General features: G+C 42.3%; 1 protein-coding gene across 1 annotated transcript in view; it reads left to right on the top strand.

Moving 5' to 3' along the window:
- Window positions 1–17,421, top strand: part of LRPPRC (leucine rich pentatricopeptide repeat containing) — a 334,390-nt gene that overhangs the window by 170,031 nt on the left and 146,938 nt on the right. Inside the window, exons 20-22 of the mRNA XM_075339187.1 lie at window positions 1,243–1,359; window positions 13,025–13,155; window positions 15,761–15,846. Of these exons, the coding sequence (XP_075195302.1) occupies window positions 1,243–1,359; window positions 13,025–13,155; window positions 15,761–15,846 (334 nt within the window). The remainder of the gene's footprint in view (window positions 1–1,242; window positions 1,360–13,024; window positions 13,156–15,760; window positions 15,847–17,421) is intronic.

The raw sequence follows: 17,421 nt of genomic DNA, 5'->3' as shown, positions 1-17,421 counted from the left end.
TTAGATGCAGTTACGCTGCACTTTGTAACGCAGCGTAACTGCATGCGTCCTGCGTCCCCTGCATAATCTATGGAGATTGTGCTGGAGCCGTGCGCACGTGGCGTCTTAGAGTGCAGCGCTTCGGCTGCTGCCCAAAGCGCGCGTTCTAGGAAGTGACATGTCACTTCTTCCGTGCGCTTTGCCGGCAGCTCCTGCACTGTCTATGGCAGGAGCTGCAGGCAGAGCGCATGGAATCGGCTTTTTTTTTTTTCACTACGGACATTTTCTGCAGCGATTTTGAAGCGCACGTGTGCTCTTCAGATCGCTGCAGAAATTTCTGCAGTGACTGTACGCAACGTGCGCACATAGCCAATATCTCACCTGTCCTCCGTTCCCGTAGTGTCCTTACCTGCGTTCAGTCCGCAGGCACAGAGATCCCACGGTGATCTCGTCCAGTGCTCTGAGCCGCCGCTGCAGGCTGTCATCATGGCTTTACTGTAGTTGAATGCTTTACGGCGCCGTAAAGCATTGAACTGCAGTAAAACCATGACTGCGGTGGCCCTGTGCACCGGACACTATCATTGAGGGGTGCTTCTTGCAGTCCGCAGGCACATAGACCCTTCGGTGACCTCGTCCGGTGCACAGGGCCGCCGCCATCCTTTCTGGTGGCCAGTTTGGGTCCCAGAAGTCGGACGCCCCCTAATCTTGAAGAAATTATTTATCCTGTCAAGTGGTATTATAATTAGAAGTAATTATCACCCATCTACACGATAGTTGATAACTTATAGATTAGCGGGCGTCTAACGTCTGGGACCCACACCTATCTCCAGATTGGGGCAAATTTATAACCATAAAAATAGAGCAGAATTGCTCCTGCCTGATCACTGCTCTGCTAAAGTGCGGTGCTCTACTTTCTCCAGCAGTCCCCTAGCGAATGAGTGGAGTGTGCTCCATCCATTGGGGCTAAATTCACCCCTTTCTGACGACCAATCTTACATTTATGATCCATCCTGTGGATGGATTAAGAACTTCTTCCAATCGCAATACCCCTTAAAGTCCACGAGTCGGCAGAGGACCATTGATGTGCGTCTATCATGGCGCGATGTGTCCCATTAGTGATCAGAATGCTGATGAAAAATTTAAGACAATGTTACAAGGGAAAATGGTGTTGGATTTTGCTAAACGATATGTATTTCACTACTTGGAAGTGACTTGAGTGGATAATCTAGTCATAAACATATTTTTATTTTTCTCCTCATCTAGATGGAACCTCTGGAGAACATTGCAGCGCTGGAAGAAGAGTTGGCCAAACTGGAAAGTGAAAATCAGCCCATTCAATTAGTATTAATTAAACTTCTTGGTTTCCTACGTGCAGCTAAGGTAATCATTTATTCAAGCAGTAGTTACAATCAAGAATTTTGTGTTTTAGAACATAAAGTGCTGTGATTTTAGCCCCCCAAAAAAGTGTAAGCCCCGGTGTTGGGACTACTCTAGGTGCCCTTACTAGTCTAGTATGTCAAGGAACTCTTCTGATTCTCATGCTCTAGACTTGACAACCACTCTTTTCATGGGTAGTTTTTCTTCATCAGCATTCTGCCAGCACTATAGGTGCTTCTGTCTTCCTTTCCTTCATTACCCCAGCATATGTTATGCCTGTCTGTTTAGTGGCCTTCCAGCCCTTACCTAAAAGGATACCATACTTCCTGTAATCAGTCAGTGTGACTGCAGCCAGAGACGGATTACTCTTAACAGGCAATGGATAATATATTTCACAGAAGTGAGACACCTAACTTTAGAGTTCATTTTGGGTTTTTTTTGGTGCTGAAAACGTATCTTTAGGTAAATAATGTGTGATTTTCTTAGTAATTGCATTGACTGTCAAATGGACATGTGACCAATTAAGCCAATGCTTGTGCAGACCCAAAACATAAAAAGAGAAGCGTAGGTAATGGTAGATGTAATTTGAAGATTTGGGATATTGAATATGACCGGCGTACTTTATGTTGGTCTTATTTAAAAGCATGGTGTTGTATGTTGTACCAGTTTTTATTAAGAGGGAGATGCTACTTAACAAAGCATTCCCATCAAACTTTTTTTTCCTCTTAATCTGTTGCAATCATCTTATGATTTAGCACTGTGTACTTACAATTGCTCATTTTGCCTTACTACCCAAAAAATTCTTCTCTTTTCTCTGCTTTGTGTAGAAACAAGAAGTCACTTTTCTCTGCATAAGTAATTCCTCTCTTCAGCTCCTGACCCCGCTGCTTCGCACCTCCCCCTACTACAGACTTTAACTGTGATGACTCATGCAGGGGAAAGGTACTTGGTGTTTCTACATAGAATGTAGAAGGCTTTCGTGAGTGTTTTTTATTCACTTGATTTTATAGACCTATTGGAAAAGAGAAGAATTATCTGGGTAGAAAGGCAAAACGACCAACTGTATGTGCACGGTGCTAAATAATATATTAAGAGGATAAAAATTTTTATGGCAATGCTTCTTTAATAACTCGGGTGCATCTCTTGCTGTGTGTGACCCAGAAGATTTAATGACTGGAATATATTTGCACTAGAATTTACACAACTTTCTGCCATAAATTATAGTAAAACTTTCCCCTAAGCACTACTCTCCTTTCAAAAAATGCCGTGAGCAAGGAGGGAAGAAAAAAAAAAAGTCTGATTATGCCGTGTACCATCATTTGACACTCTATTATGTAAGAAAATTAGCGTAAAAAATAAATGCTAAATGTAATTTTGGGGGAAAATGCCAGGATTTTATTTTATGCAGCAAGACTTTGACTAAAAAATAAAACGGGAGTTTTTTTTTTTTTTATTTTTATTTACCAAGAAACTCTTATGTTAAAATGTGACTCAATTTTCATGAAGCTTTTTACATGTCATAAAGGCACACACATCACTAGTGTTATAGCCGAGATTGTGGAGGCCACAGGAAAGAACTGTGACGTTTTCTGACATTATAGTTGACTAATTTTGTAATAATGTTAAAATTTTTAATGAGCTTAGAAGAAAATGTAAAGTACATTGAGCAATTAGTTTTACATTTTTTTTTGCACAAACCTCTACTACAGACGGTGAGGCCGAGACATCACATGGGTCTTTGTGTTAAAGTGAATCTGTGCAATATGCACCCAGAACCACGAGCAGTTCTGGGTGCATATTACTAATCCCTGCCTAACCGTCCCTGTATTCACTAGCATAGATAAAGAGAGCTATAGAAAAAGTATTTCTAAAGATCCTTTATGATATGCTAATGAGCGCAGGGACTAGTCACAAGGGCGTTGGTTTCCCCCAACTAGTCCGCCCTCTTAGTATGTTAGCACGCCCACAGGGACGTGGTAACATTCTACTCAATGCCCATTGCCCAGCATATCTGTGCCTGTTGTCACCGCTTCAGACACCGGATATAGGGTCAGTGCACATGTTCAAAAGTCCCAGCACTTCAGGTTATGCGCTCTATGAAGGCGAGTGTACGCATCCTGGCCTTAAAGAGGTCTAATGCGCATGACTGGAAGTGCCGGGACTTCTGATCATGCACACTGACTTTAAATCCGAAGTCCTGGCACTTCCGGTCATGCATACTAGACCTCTCTAAGGCCCGGATGCGTACATTCGGCTTCATAGTGCGCATGACCCGAAGTGCTGGTACTTTTGATCATGCGCACTAACCGTAAATCCGGTGTCTGAACGGTCACAATGGACACAGGTACGTGCGTCAGCACTGATGATGCTGTCCAATGGGCATTGAATAACATGTTAGCACGCCTACCTGGGTGTGCTAACATGCTAAGAGGGGGAACTAGTCAGGGGAAACGAACACCCTTGTGACTAGTCTCTGCCCTCATTAGCATATCATAAAGGATCTTTAGAAATACTTTTTCTAAAGATCTCTTTATCTGTGCTACTAGATACAGGGACGGTTAGGCAGGGATTATAGATATGCACCCAGAACTGCTCGTGGCTCTGGGTGCATATTGCACCTGACTGGTTCATTTTAAGGCCCCACTAGAAAAAGTTTTAGAAATTCCATTTTACTCAATTTTTTTTTTTTTGCAAAACTTTGAAAATGTCTCTAACGTGTGAAACGTTTTTTTGAAAGTAATGTTAAGTTATTTACATTTTGCTACAACCTTAAGTTTTATGTCTTTGTAAGAGATTTGGCGGCCCGGATGCCGATGACACTTTAAATATGTGACTTCAATGACACTTTAAATATGTGACTCAGCCCAGAAATGTTTGTATTAATAAAAAAAAAAACCCAAAAAACTAATGATGGTTAAAGTGGAGAAAGACTTTTAAGTAAATTTTCAGTACAAGGAGCTGCTGCTCTTTAGTGTTCAGCAGTGAAGGTGTTAAGGCCGACATGAAGCTGTGCCCAGCACTCGGCGCCGCGGCGTGCAACAAGTCTGATAGGACTCGTCATCCGTGCAGAGTCCGCTCAGAGCCGCGGCGCTCTTCATTTCTATCTATATTGTCGAGCAACAGATATGTGTTCCCGATGATTTGCAAGTCAAATGACGGCATTTTTTTTTTTTTTAATGCCGGGATTGAAATTCCATTTTCCCGTGGAGGCTCAGCCTTTCGCGAGATAAAGGTATTCATACTATCCGCCACCAGACATCCAGCTGCACTTCATATTCATTTCTCGAGAGCGTCTACAATTTTATGGGATATCATCAGACTTTTGGGGGCAATTTCTTGTTCTGAGCGTTGTTTTTTTTTTTTTCATGCCTTTACCCACGGCAAGGAAATGATTGCGGCGGTGTATTTTTGTATCTCTGGAAATCCACTTTAAGATTACTTGGTTGTGACAACATTACAGATAACATAGTATTTGAAGGCTGAGATAATTTAAAGGTTTAGTCCTCGACAGGCTGTGTTTAGAGGAACGTTCGTTTTTTTGTGCCAGCGACATTTTAACTAACCTTTTCATGCATGCTTATCGCCCGCCGTACTCCGTAATTGTGTTTTGTGTTTAAGCACGCTCGTAGGCATAGATGCCGTATCCCACCGGTCTGGCCGGACGTCATTTTTATTTTCCTCTCCTGTTTTATTTCCTATATGTTTGATATCACCTTATAGAGTTTACTATTTCTGCACGGAAATTTACAAGTGTCTATCAGAACGACCGATAAAGGGCAAAAGACGTAAATATGATGCAACTGCGTACAACATTGCCAATATCTAACCAATGATATCAGACATCTTACCAATCTACCGAACAGAGACCTCTGACCACTGGCACACAACTCTTGAGGGTAACACCTATCTCCTGAATGGGGGTTCCCCTGAACGCTCCAGACTGGTGCTGGAGCTGCAAATCCAATCGGAGAATTAGTTGAGCGCTGGATATGCTTTTTCTGGAACTCCCATAGAAGTGCATTAGGAAAGCTGAGCACATGTGCGTTCATTCTCCACCTATTCTTGTATTAGTGGTTACCTCAGTAGTCAGGACGGGGCTTGGAAGACCCCCCATTCTTGATATTGTTGCAGGTCACAGTGGTGGTACTCTTCATCTATCCCATGGATAAGACATTAAAGGGAACCTGTCAGGCCCCATATACAGTGCTGGCCAAAAGTATTGGCACCCCTGCAATTCTGTCAGATAATACTCAGTTTCTTTTTGAAAATGATTGCAGTCACAAATTCGTTGGTATTATTAACTTAATTTAATTTGTCTTCAATGAAAAAAAAATTGTCATAATGCCAAATTTGATATAATTCCACACCAAATATAAAAAAGGAGGTGGACAAAAGTATTGGCACTGTTTGAAAAATCATGTGATGCTTCTCTAATTTGTGTAATTAACAGCCCCTGTAACTTACCTGTGGCACCTAACAGATGTTGGCAATAACTAAATCACACTTGCAACCAGTTGACATGGATTAAAGTTGACTCAACCTCTGTCCTGTGTCCTTGTGTGCACCACATTGAGCATGGAGAAAAGAAAGAAGACCAAAGAACTGTCTGAGGACTTGAGAATCCAAATTGTGAGGAAGCGTGAGCAATCTCAAGGCTACAAGTCTTTCTCCAAAGACCTGAAAGTTCCTGTGTCTACGGTGCGCAGTGTCATCAAGAAGTTTAAAGCCCATGGCACTGTGGCTAACCTCCCTAGATGTGGAAGGAAAAGAAAAATTGACGAGAGATTTCAACAAAAGATTGTGCGGATGGTGGATAAAGAACCTCGACTAACATCCAAACAAGTTCAAGCTGCCCTGCAGTCCGAGGGTACAACATTGTCAACCCGTACTATCCGTCGGCGTCTGAATGAAAAGGGACTGTATGGTAGGATACCCAGGAAGACCCCACTTCTTACCCCGAGATATAAAAAAGCCAGGCTGGAGTTTGCCAAAACTTACCTGAGAAAGCCTAAAACGTTTTGGAAGAATGTTCTCTGGTCAGATGAGGCAAAAGTAGAGCTTTTTGGGAAAAGACATCAACATAGAGTTTACAGGAAAAAAAAGAGGCATTTAAAGAAAAGAACACGGTCCCTACAGTCAAACATGGTGGAGATTCCCTGATGTTTTGGAGTTGCTTTGCTGCCTCTGGCACTGGACTGCTTGACAGTGTGCATGGCATTATGAAGTCTGAAGACTACCAACAAATTTTGCAGCATGATGTAGGGCCCAGTGTGAGAAAGCTGCGTCTTCCTCAGAGGTCATGGGTCTTCCAGCAGGACAATGACCCAAAACACTTCAAAAAGCACTAGAAAATGGTTTGATAGAAAGCACTGGAGACTACTAAAGTGGCCAGCAATGAGACCAGACCTGAATCCCATAGAACACCTGTGGAGAGATCTCAAAATGGCAGTTTGGAGAAGGCCCCCTTCAAAACTCAGGGACCTGCAGCAGTTTGCCAAAGAAGAATGGTCTAAAATTCCAGCAGAGCATTGTAAGAAACTCATTGATGGGTACCGGAAGCGGTTGTTCAATTAAAGAAGAAAAGAGGTATACCTATTAAGGGATCACCAGGAGATTATATCATATAAAAGTGAAATTTTATTAATTACAAAAAACACAACAACAATACATGGATCTTCACACTGGGGGTGAAGGCACAGAAAAAGACAATAAAAACACTAAAAACAACCATCCCCTGGCCAAAGAACCATAAGTGATATATAATGTATTGCAATAAAGAAATATCATTCAACACCCCTCTTGTAGATTTAAAATCCCCTGTCAAACTCAATAATAACCTATTGAATTAAGGGGTTTGTGGGGTTGTGTAATTTGTTCTCACGCCACTGCAATCCTATGGCAGTACTTATTGGCATTCTCTATGCAATCATGCCGGGATCTTGTGAGATTTGTACTAAGTCTCAACAAATTGCTACTGCGCATGCACCGCCGGAGTATACATACCCTGTTGCCGGAAATCTGGTTTGATTAATAAAAATCTATTAGCATATTCCTGTACTAACGTGCGCCACCTATACTATCTCACTTATGTGAGAAATGTGTGTTTTTATCATTAACAATGCTGCTCTATCGGCGCATGCGCTGTAGAGATGTAGGGAGGGTTTCAGCCGAATCATGTGATTCGGTCAAAATGGCGGCCGCCATGCAGAAACGCTACATACCACAATGCTGCACTTTCTAAAGCTGCAAGCTGGTGAGTGATTACCTCATTTGGTTTATGACTTAAATATGGCACACTTTAGATTACACACCGCCTGCTTTTCTTCCCCTGAGGAAGCCTCCTGTATGGAGGCGATACGCGTGGGGTAACCTTGCCAAAGTATCCCACCCCTCTTGCTATATTGGCACTCTGCTATGCCTGTACTCTATAGCGTTCTAGGATAGTGAGTATGGGCTGCTACAACACTCTAAATAGAGTATTGTCATTTTTGTCCGGTTAGCTTGCACAGCCACAGCACTCTGTGCCTAGGTATTTGTCTTATACGCATGCTATACTCTATCCTGCATGTGCTGTATATGGACTGTGCCTACTTTTGTACCTGGTTGATTTACTTTACTTAAGATAGAGAAGCTCTATATGGGGTGCCTATATTTGCTGTCTACTACTATGTTTGATGTGCACACTATATTATGCTAGCCCTAGGGTTGGTTTATATTATTCGGTGCCGAGTATTTTGCACTACCTTCTCCCAAAACACTGCGGAAATGGTCCCCACGTCCCTCTGCCATGTCTCCCGAAGGCCACAGATATCCACCTTGTCTTTGGCATCTTGGAAATACATAGAGTACCAGGAGATTGCCTCCTTAGTGTCCCTGGCCGCCACTGCAATATCCAGTAGTGGTGGTGACCAGTCCACCGACAACAAGCTCACCGATCCAGACTGCAACTCACAAGCATGCCGAAGTTGAAGGTATTGGAAGAACCTGTTGTTCAGAATGTCAAACTCACTCCTGAGTTTCCTGAGTCTTGATGCTCCCCCCATTAAACGGTTGCTTTAGCTTTTTGAGCCCGTTCCGTTGCCATAACTCAAACCTCTGTAACTTAGCAATCTCCGGGAGGTTCGAGTTTCCCCAAATAAGTTTTTGGTAAGTGTCCCCACTTTCATTATGTCCTTTACCTTCTCCCATGATTTCCCCATCTCTCTTAAGCTATGATACGCGAAAGTGGATACTCCTTTTTTCTCTCTAGATTAAAAGGAACCTGTCAGCAGAAATTTAGCTTTAAACCTAAAAGTTTCCCCTTCTGCAGCTCCTGGGCTGCATTCTAGCAAGGTTCCTATAGTTTTTGTGCCCCCTTTTAGACCAAAAATAAATACTTTATAAAGTTGTTCCTTTTTGGTATGCAATTCTTGTAAATTATCCATGGGGACGGGCCGTCTGGTGTCCGTTACTGTCCCTCCTGCCGATTTACGCTGTCCTCCAACGCTCCATTTCATACATCAGGACGCCGCCCACTGCGCCCTAGGTCCCGCGCATGCGCCGTGCGACTGTGCACAGTGACCGCTGGTGACGTGTGTCGCAGGCACGAGGTTCTAGGCGGCGCTGTGATTGCATCAGCAAGTGCCCGCCCATAATCTCGTGGCCGCGCTTTCCCCTCTGCCTCCACCGTTCTGCGCAAGCGCTGGCCAGATGACCCAACGTCACCTCTTTCCCATCTTACCCTGCAGCAGGAAATAGATGGGAGGAGCAGAGCAGGACACCAGCAATTACGAGAGGTGACGTCGGGTCATCTGGCCAGCGCTTGCGCAGGACGCTGGAGGCGGAGGGGCAATCACAGCGCCGCCCATCACCTTGTGCCTGCGACACAGTGCACAGTCGCACGGCACATGCACGGGACCTAGGGCGCAGTGGGCGGCGTCCTGATGTTTGAAATGGATCGTTGGGGGACGGCGTAAATCGGCAGGACGGACCGTAACGGACACCAGACGGCCCGCCCCCATGGATAATTTACAAGAATTGCATACCAAAAGGTACAACTTAATAAAGTATTTTATTTGGTTTAAAAGGGGGCACAAAAACTATAGGAACCTTGCTAGAATGCAGCCCAGGAGCTGCAGAAGGGGAATCTTTTAGGTTTACAGCTAAATTTCTACTGACAGGTTCCCTTTAAGTGGTCTGGTTTCTTTTTCCTCTCAAGAGGTAGTGGGGCTGGTTTCTTTTTCCTCTCAAGAAGTAGTGGGGCTGGTTTCTTTTTCCTTTCTGGGGGGAAGTAGAGCGGATTTTATTTGTCCTCTGTGGTGGTGGTGGGTTTTTTGTCCGCTCTAGAGGAATTGAGGGCAGGATTCTTTCTCCTCTCCAGTTGAAAAGTGGGCAGGTTTCTTTTTATTCTCCATAGGAAGTGGGAGTGGGATTTTTACTCCCTAGAGAAAGTGGGGGTGTTTTTTTTTTTTTGTTTTTTGTGTGTAGACTAGAGCATACATGTCAGACTCCAGCCCACGGGGGTGTCTTTAGCGTCAAAGATCCAGGGCTTCCGACCTGAACTTCTCGCCCGGAGCCTCGCATCTCTTACAACCAATATGACATCAACCCAGTTCAATCCTGTGACAGATCACATAGAAGAAGCTCCGTACTTTCTCTGTCTGTTCCCTAAGCCATAGACCGCTATTGGCTTTTTTTTTCGTACCATATATAAGGAGCTATGGAGGCCATCATACTATATATAAGGAGCTGTGGGGGGGCCATGATTCAGTGTATATGGGGCTGTGGAGACCAACGTACAGTGTATAGAGAGGTGTTTCAGTGTGGTTTGTACTTCTGATGTTCTCTACTCCCCTAGATGTCCTTTTGAGAATCACCACATGCTTTGCATCCCCCTGTGTGTACTATTCATCCATCATCCCCACAACCCTAACTTCTACTGCAGTATTTGGGCGGCACGGTGGCTCAGTGGTTAGCTCAGTGGTTAGCACTGCAGTCTTGCAGCGCTGTGGTCCTGAGTTCAATTCCCACCAAGGACACCATCTGCAAGGAGTTTGTATGTTCTCCCCGTGTTTGCGTGGGTTTTCTCCGGTTTCCTCCCACACTCCAAAAACATACAGATAGGGACCTTAGATTGGCAACACTGTCCCCATTAGGGCTCACAATGTATGTAAAGTGCTATGGAATAAAAAGCGCTATATAAATGAATAAATTATTATTATTAGTACTTCCCTATCAGATCCACCGCCCCCCCCTTTTTATTTCTATCCAGATTGTCATTCCTTTACATGCATGTCTTTTACACATATACTGGTTTTATATTTGTTGAGTAGGAAAAACGGCCTCAATTCTAGACCTTTTTTTCAATAAATATCCAAAATTGGCCCATGACTTGGTCTAAGTTTTTTATTTTGGGCTGCTATGTATTTGCGTTTGACTTCCCCCACTCAAGAGGACCAGTGGCAGCTTTGACATGCGGGGCAGAGGGCATGCCGCCTTCACGGTCCAAGCTGAAACTGATCTTCTGGTGTGCTGGAGCTTCTATATGCATGGTTAATTAAAACAAGGCTGTGGTTTAAAGCTCTTGCACAGGTGTTGAAAAGTGGGAGACACATAGTTGCAGCCCTTACAAGAAGAAAAAAACAAACAAAAAAACATCACATAACAGTACATAGGAATGCGAAGAAGCAAAAACATGCATAGCCTGTGAGAATGTACACAAAAATGCACCCTATAATCTTTACTATATCATATACATGTATGTGTGTATATGTGTGTGTGTGTGTGTATATATATATATATATATATATATATATATATATATATATATATATATATATATATATATATATATATATATATATATATATATATATATATGTATATGTGTATATATATATATATATATAATATATACACACATATATTATATAAAATAGTGTGTGTGTGTGTGTGTGTGTGTGTATACAGTGTGTCCACCCATGTCCTGTCCACCGCCATTAATTTGAGAACGGCGGCAGCTATAGGCATAGAAGTGGTGTCTAGGTATAGTAAAGTAGCCATGCGCTACGCAATGAAACCACCTATAGCGCCACCTGGTGGAAAACAACGGAGTTAGCATTTGTATCTCGAAAACTGAACAAGATAGAGAAAAAAGTGAATTACAAAGTTGTAGGGCATCATCAATTCAATACGAATCGACACCTTGCATACAGAAATGCTATGATTAGAACGTTAGAGATGAGGAAACAAAAGGCGCAAATAGGGTCTTACCCGGCAATAACCGTTTAGAAAAACACGAATGAGAACACTCACCTGATGAGGTTGTGCCAGTCACAACCCCTTGAAAAGCCTGTGAGTGTCAGCGTGGTTCCAAGCAGCGGCCCCGAGATGATCGTGACAAAGATTTTTATATATATGTATATACATATATGAGAAACGGGTTTATGCCGCGCTCAAGAATCACTGTATCCAAGGAATTTACTTTAAATCTCTTTTTTATTACAGTTCCAACGCGTTTCAGAGACATATACCGTCTCCTTCTTCAGGGAAAAGAGAAAATGTCACATTCACATTTTCTCTTTTCCCTGAAGAAGGAGACGGTATATGTCTCTGAAACGCGTTGGAACTGTAATAAAAAAGAGATTTAAAGTAAATTCCTTGGATACAGTGATTCTTGAGCGCGGCATAAACCCGTTTCTCATATATGTATATACATATATATAAAAATCTTTGTCATGATTAGAACGTGTAACACTCACAAGGCTGCGGACGTGAAGTGATACCTCATGGAGACCTTCCTACAAGTCATTGGGTATGGTGGCTGTGTGGAGTGCCCTCCACGCTCACCTGACCTGACCCCATTGGACTTCTTTCTGTGAGGTCACATCAAACACCAGGTGTATGCAACCCCTCCACCAACATTGCAGGACCTACGACGACGTATCACAGATGCTTGTGCAAACGTGTCACCTACCATATTGCACAACGTGCAGCAAGATACAGTATGCTGTCCAGAGTCCAGATGTGCATTGCAGCTGACGGCGGCCACTTTGTGCATCAAAGTTAAATGAGCGCCATATGCGTTACCAGCATTCAATGTTTTGGGGGGGGGGTCATGGGTTTCATATCATAGCATTTCTGCATGCAAGGTGTCGATTCGTATTGAATTGATGATGCCCTACAACTTTGTAATTCACTTTTTTTCTTTATCTCATTCCGTTTTCGAGATAAAAATGCTAACTCCATTGTTTTCCACCAGGTGGCGCTATAGGTGGTTTCATTGCGTAGCGCATGGCTACTTTACTATACCTAGACACCACTTGTATGTTTATAGCTGCCGTCATTCTCAAGTTAATGGCGGTGGACAGGATATGGGTGGACACACTGTATATAATGTATATTATACAAGGTTTCATGTGAAAGGACAGGTATTCACTGATGGACACTCATAACAAGTCCACCATCAGCAGCTGCTTGCTGATGGTTTCCCAGTAGAGGTATTCGGAATGAATGAATTAGGATTATTCTTGGCTTCACATTTGATGACTATTTGCCTACCATTGTAATAATGTTACCAGTCGTAGGTGAAGCCGCTCTGTCTGACACTAGCCGTCTGCAATATCTGTAAAAATTAAGATACTGTGTCAGATGGTCTTTGATTTTGATGTTAGACTATCTATTGTTTCAGGATTTGCCGAAAGCCTTGCAATTAAAATCCAAATATGAGGATGTCTTTACTTTTGGCATGTACATGAAGCTCCTGGCGATCTGCTGCGAAGAAAATAACGCACAGGAGGCGCTAAAGGTGAAGAGAGAGATGTAAGTCGCTGGTGTCTCACGGTCCACCCGCAGACATTGGTCACTTCTAAGGCTTGATGACGGTGTGCCTTCACTCACCATGGCCAGCTATTTTAACAGCTCATGCAATATTGACAAAAATAAGACCTGTGACTGCACAAAACGTCTGACATAGAAGGCGCTGAGTGTCATTTGCAATCCGTTCCTAGTGATGTTCATGGCTTCAGGGTCTCTTCAGTGATGGTCGTGTGTAGGCCATATCATCAACTCCTCGAGAATTCACCATTCACCTCATGAAATATTTGCTCTGCCCATGAAATGCCACCGCCTTCTTCCCACTTTTTTTTTCCCCTAATTTGGATGAGCTCAATGTTGTGTTATTCCATTTGTGTAATGAGTCTTTATAGAGGTAGGAGATTGGTTCGGTGTTTATGCATTGAGCTTTTCGATCAGTGTGACCCACATTGATCCTGAGAACCGGACCTCTGAAGAGCCCCGTGTGACTGGAGTGGGGGATGACCATGCAGACTGCTGCTTCATTCATTCTTAGGCTGGTTTCAGACATCTGTGTTTAATCAGGTAACAGTCACACGCATGGTTATGGTCATACGTGTGTCATACTTGTGGTACACGTGTGTCACACGTGTGACATCAGTGTTTGCATACGTGTGACACGTATCGGGTAAAACACGTGCCTCTGTAATGAAAAGATGTTCTATATTTACCTGTCTCCGGCTCTGCTGCGTCCCGCTCCTGATCCCCGCTCATTATTTTCATTGATTATTCACTGCCTGAGGATCTGGAAGCCGGAACATTGCGGGGACAGGCTGGGTACAGCACCGCCGGGGACGTCGCTGGTGACAGGTAAGTATACAGCAGTTTGTGCAGTGACATCCAGGGACTCATCAGGGTTCCCAATGAACTCTCATGAACCCCTGGAAGTCACCATCGTGACACTCGCTGTAGCGCAGTTGTCACAGGGGTGTCATCAGGAGGTCATCAGAGTTCATTGGGAAAGCTGATGACCTCTTGGATGTCCCTGCACACACTGCTGGCAGGATACTCACCGGTCACTAGCGATGTCCCCAGCGATGCTGTCCTCGGCGATGCTGTCTTCGGCGGTGCAGTCTCCAGCGCTGTCACTGCGATGCCCCTGCTCCCAGCTGCTCACTGCGGTTAATAATCAATGAAAATAGTGAGCGGGGGTCAGAAGCGGGAGGCAGCAGAGCCGGATACAGCATCGCTGGATACAGGTAACTATAGAAAATCTTTTTATTTAAAAACCCGTGTTTTCTCCGGTACGTGTCACACTGATGTCACACGGATCACATCAGTGTGCGGTCCGTGTGACATCCGTGCAGCTGGAGAAAAAACGGGCATGTCTCCGTGTGAAATAGCGGGGCCACACGGTCCGTGTGAGAGTGCACAATAGGATTACATGGGTACGTGTGACATCCGTGTTAAAAACTGATGTCACACGTACCTAAAACATGGACATCTAAAACCAGCCTTAAAGGGAATCTGTTAGCAGGTTTTGGCTAACTCATCTGACATCAGTATGATGTAGGCAAGGAGATTCTGAATCCAGCGGTGTATCACTTAGATTGCTGGGTGCAGCCATTCTGACTCGATTTGCATTTTTGCATTTATCCATGTAGCAGAGCTGAGAGAGCTTCCCCGCTCACACCAGGCTCTCTATAGAGATTGTACATTGACAATGAGGCGTCAATTGCAGCAGGGGGCGTGCAGACAATATGGCATAAGGAGCTAGCCACAGCAATGATAATGGTAGGGCTGGTAAAACAAACAGCAAATAAACAAAAGATCGGACTGTGACAACACAGGCATACGTGAACTTTCTTAACCCTTTCAGCATGCTGGCTTCAGCTTATATAGCAAAAATCTGCTGACAGATTCCCTTTAAGGAGACTGTCAGCACAATATGACTGTTCACACCAAGCACAGGCACTTGTGCATCATGCTAGGGCTGATCTTTTAAATCCATCTCCCCACCTGCTGGTTTTCCATTAATCTCTCCCCTTTTTTTGGCTCTATGAAGCCACAGCTGTCAATCAAAAAAGAGGGACGGGAGATGGTAAACAAGCAGGTGATTGGCCATGATGCAGAGCGCCTGTGCTTGATGTGAACAGTCATTCTGTACTGACGAGTCCCTTTAGTGCTTCTGACTGACATAGCGGTCCACCTGTGTCGAAGCCGTAGGATGTCTCAGGTCGCAACGCAATACCACAGGGAATAATTTGATGCAATGTCCCAATGTTACAAATTTTACAATAGCTGCGTTTGGGGAGGGGGGTCAAAAAAGCCCCTCTGCTCCCCACCCTGTACTCGGACAGGAAAAATGCTATACTCTTACTGTTTGAATGTAGTGCGCCTTGATATAGACAAATTGTGAACATTTCCACTGATTAGCTGCAACGCTCAAGTGACGCCCCTGAGGGTTGTTGATCCTATCAGATCAATGGTATTACAGTGTTGAGCTACGTCGGTGGTTATCACTTTTTTTTTTTTTTTTACTTCAATATTAGATAAACTCTTAACTTTTAAGCTGGCATTGTGGCTATTATACTTTAATCCTGAGTTTGTGATTCTTTCCTCCCTCATGCAGACACCAGAAAGGATTCTCTACTGTTCCAACCACCCAGAAGTATCTCATGCTCCTAAGGGTCCTCACAGAGAACGGTTTAATAGAAGGTACACCACTTCACATACGTTATTTTACGTGGTAAATGTATCTTGGCACCAATATAAAAAAAAAGTGGCTTACAGTTAATGGTATATCATGGCCCGGAAAGTGCTTGAACATTTTGCATACAAATTTGCATGTGAATTCACCCAGAGCCGCTTGGCCAGTGCAGGCCATTAGTTTTAATGGCTTGGCAGGCTTGTCATTTACATTTGCACAGCTCAGTGCCTTTTGCATTTCTGTAGCGCTTTTTTTTATTAGCATTGCTGTTTGGATTGAGTTTGAAGATCATGACTTATGGCATAAATTGCGTATGTGCCCAGACTAATGGCTTTGTTTGTGTTTAAGGAGGTCTGATGGCTGAACAGAAACCTAAAACTATAACCTTCTTAGAAAGGGACAGCCATGAAGTGTGTGCGCCTGCACGTGTGTGTATGTAGGTGTGGGGATGAATGCGTGCTGCATTGCATTAGTAATATATAATATCATTTTTTTTTTTTTTTTATTATTATTTTATTGTCTCTTTTTGGGTCTTACTTTTTTTTTATCCTTGTTTTATTTATTATTTTTTTTTAGAGTGGTAAGGTGTTAGAATATAAAATTAATATCACTATTTTTTTGTGTTTTTACTATAGCTTATATTAATCGTGATGACTTTTTTTTAAATTTTTTTTTCAATACTTTTTTTTTTTTATTGTCACTTTAGGCATTACTTTTTTTCTTCGCATTTCATTTTTTTTCTTAATATATATTTTTTATTTTATTTTTAATTTTTAGTGTTTTTTTATCTTGACTCTTTGGGTTTTACTTTTTTTCTCCTTGTTTAATTTTTTTTCTGTTTTTTTTTTTCTTTTTAATTTTTAATTTTGTAATTCAATTTAATTATTTTTAATTTAATTTTTTCTTTTTAATTTCTTTTTCAATATGTCTTAGTTTTTTTATTACATATTTTAGAGTGGTAAAGTGTTATTAATTTTATATTTTATCATAATTTCTTTGTGTGTATAATTGTTAATCGTGGCCTTTTTTTTTTTAGTATTACAAAATTTTTTTTTGTCACTTTGGGTTTTACTTTTTTTTTTCATTTTTTTAATATATTTTTCATTTTTATGTATTTTTTTTTTATCTTTTGGTTTGATTTTCATTTTTTTAATGTTTCATTTGTTTGTTTTTTTTTTATCTTGTTGCTTTTGGTTTTACTGTTTGTTTGTTTTTTTCTCCCCCTCCTTGTCTCATTATTTTTTTTTTTTTTTTTCTCGTTTAATTTTTTTTTCTTTTTTATATTTTTTCTTTCATAGTTAGTTAGTTTTTTTTGTTTTTTTTTTTAATCCAGACTCTTTGGGGATCCACTTATTTTCCTTTTTGATTTTTTTTTTTTTCCCCCCACATCATTTAGAGTGAGTGGGTAAGGTGTGGCATTGAAGATGAGCCTCGTATGACTTTATATGCTATTGAATATGTGGGGCCATTGCATCCCTTTATGACCTGCTATGCCTAAGCAAAGTTCTCTACATTGCAACTTATGTATTTATGAATAAATGCCAAAATCATAAGTGGGGCGAATAAAAAAAAAAAAAAAAAAA

This window comes from Anomaloglossus baeobatrachus, chromosome 3, assembly GCF_048569485.1.
Source record: "Anomaloglossus baeobatrachus isolate aAnoBae1 chromosome 3, aAnoBae1.hap1, whole genome shotgun sequence".
In the NCBI taxonomy this organism is placed as follows: domain Eukaryota; kingdom Metazoa; phylum Chordata; class Amphibia; order Anura; family Aromobatidae; genus Anomaloglossus; species Anomaloglossus baeobatrachus.
Note: the sequence above shows the minus strand (reverse complement) of the source record. Positions and strands in the feature narration are given on the sequence as shown.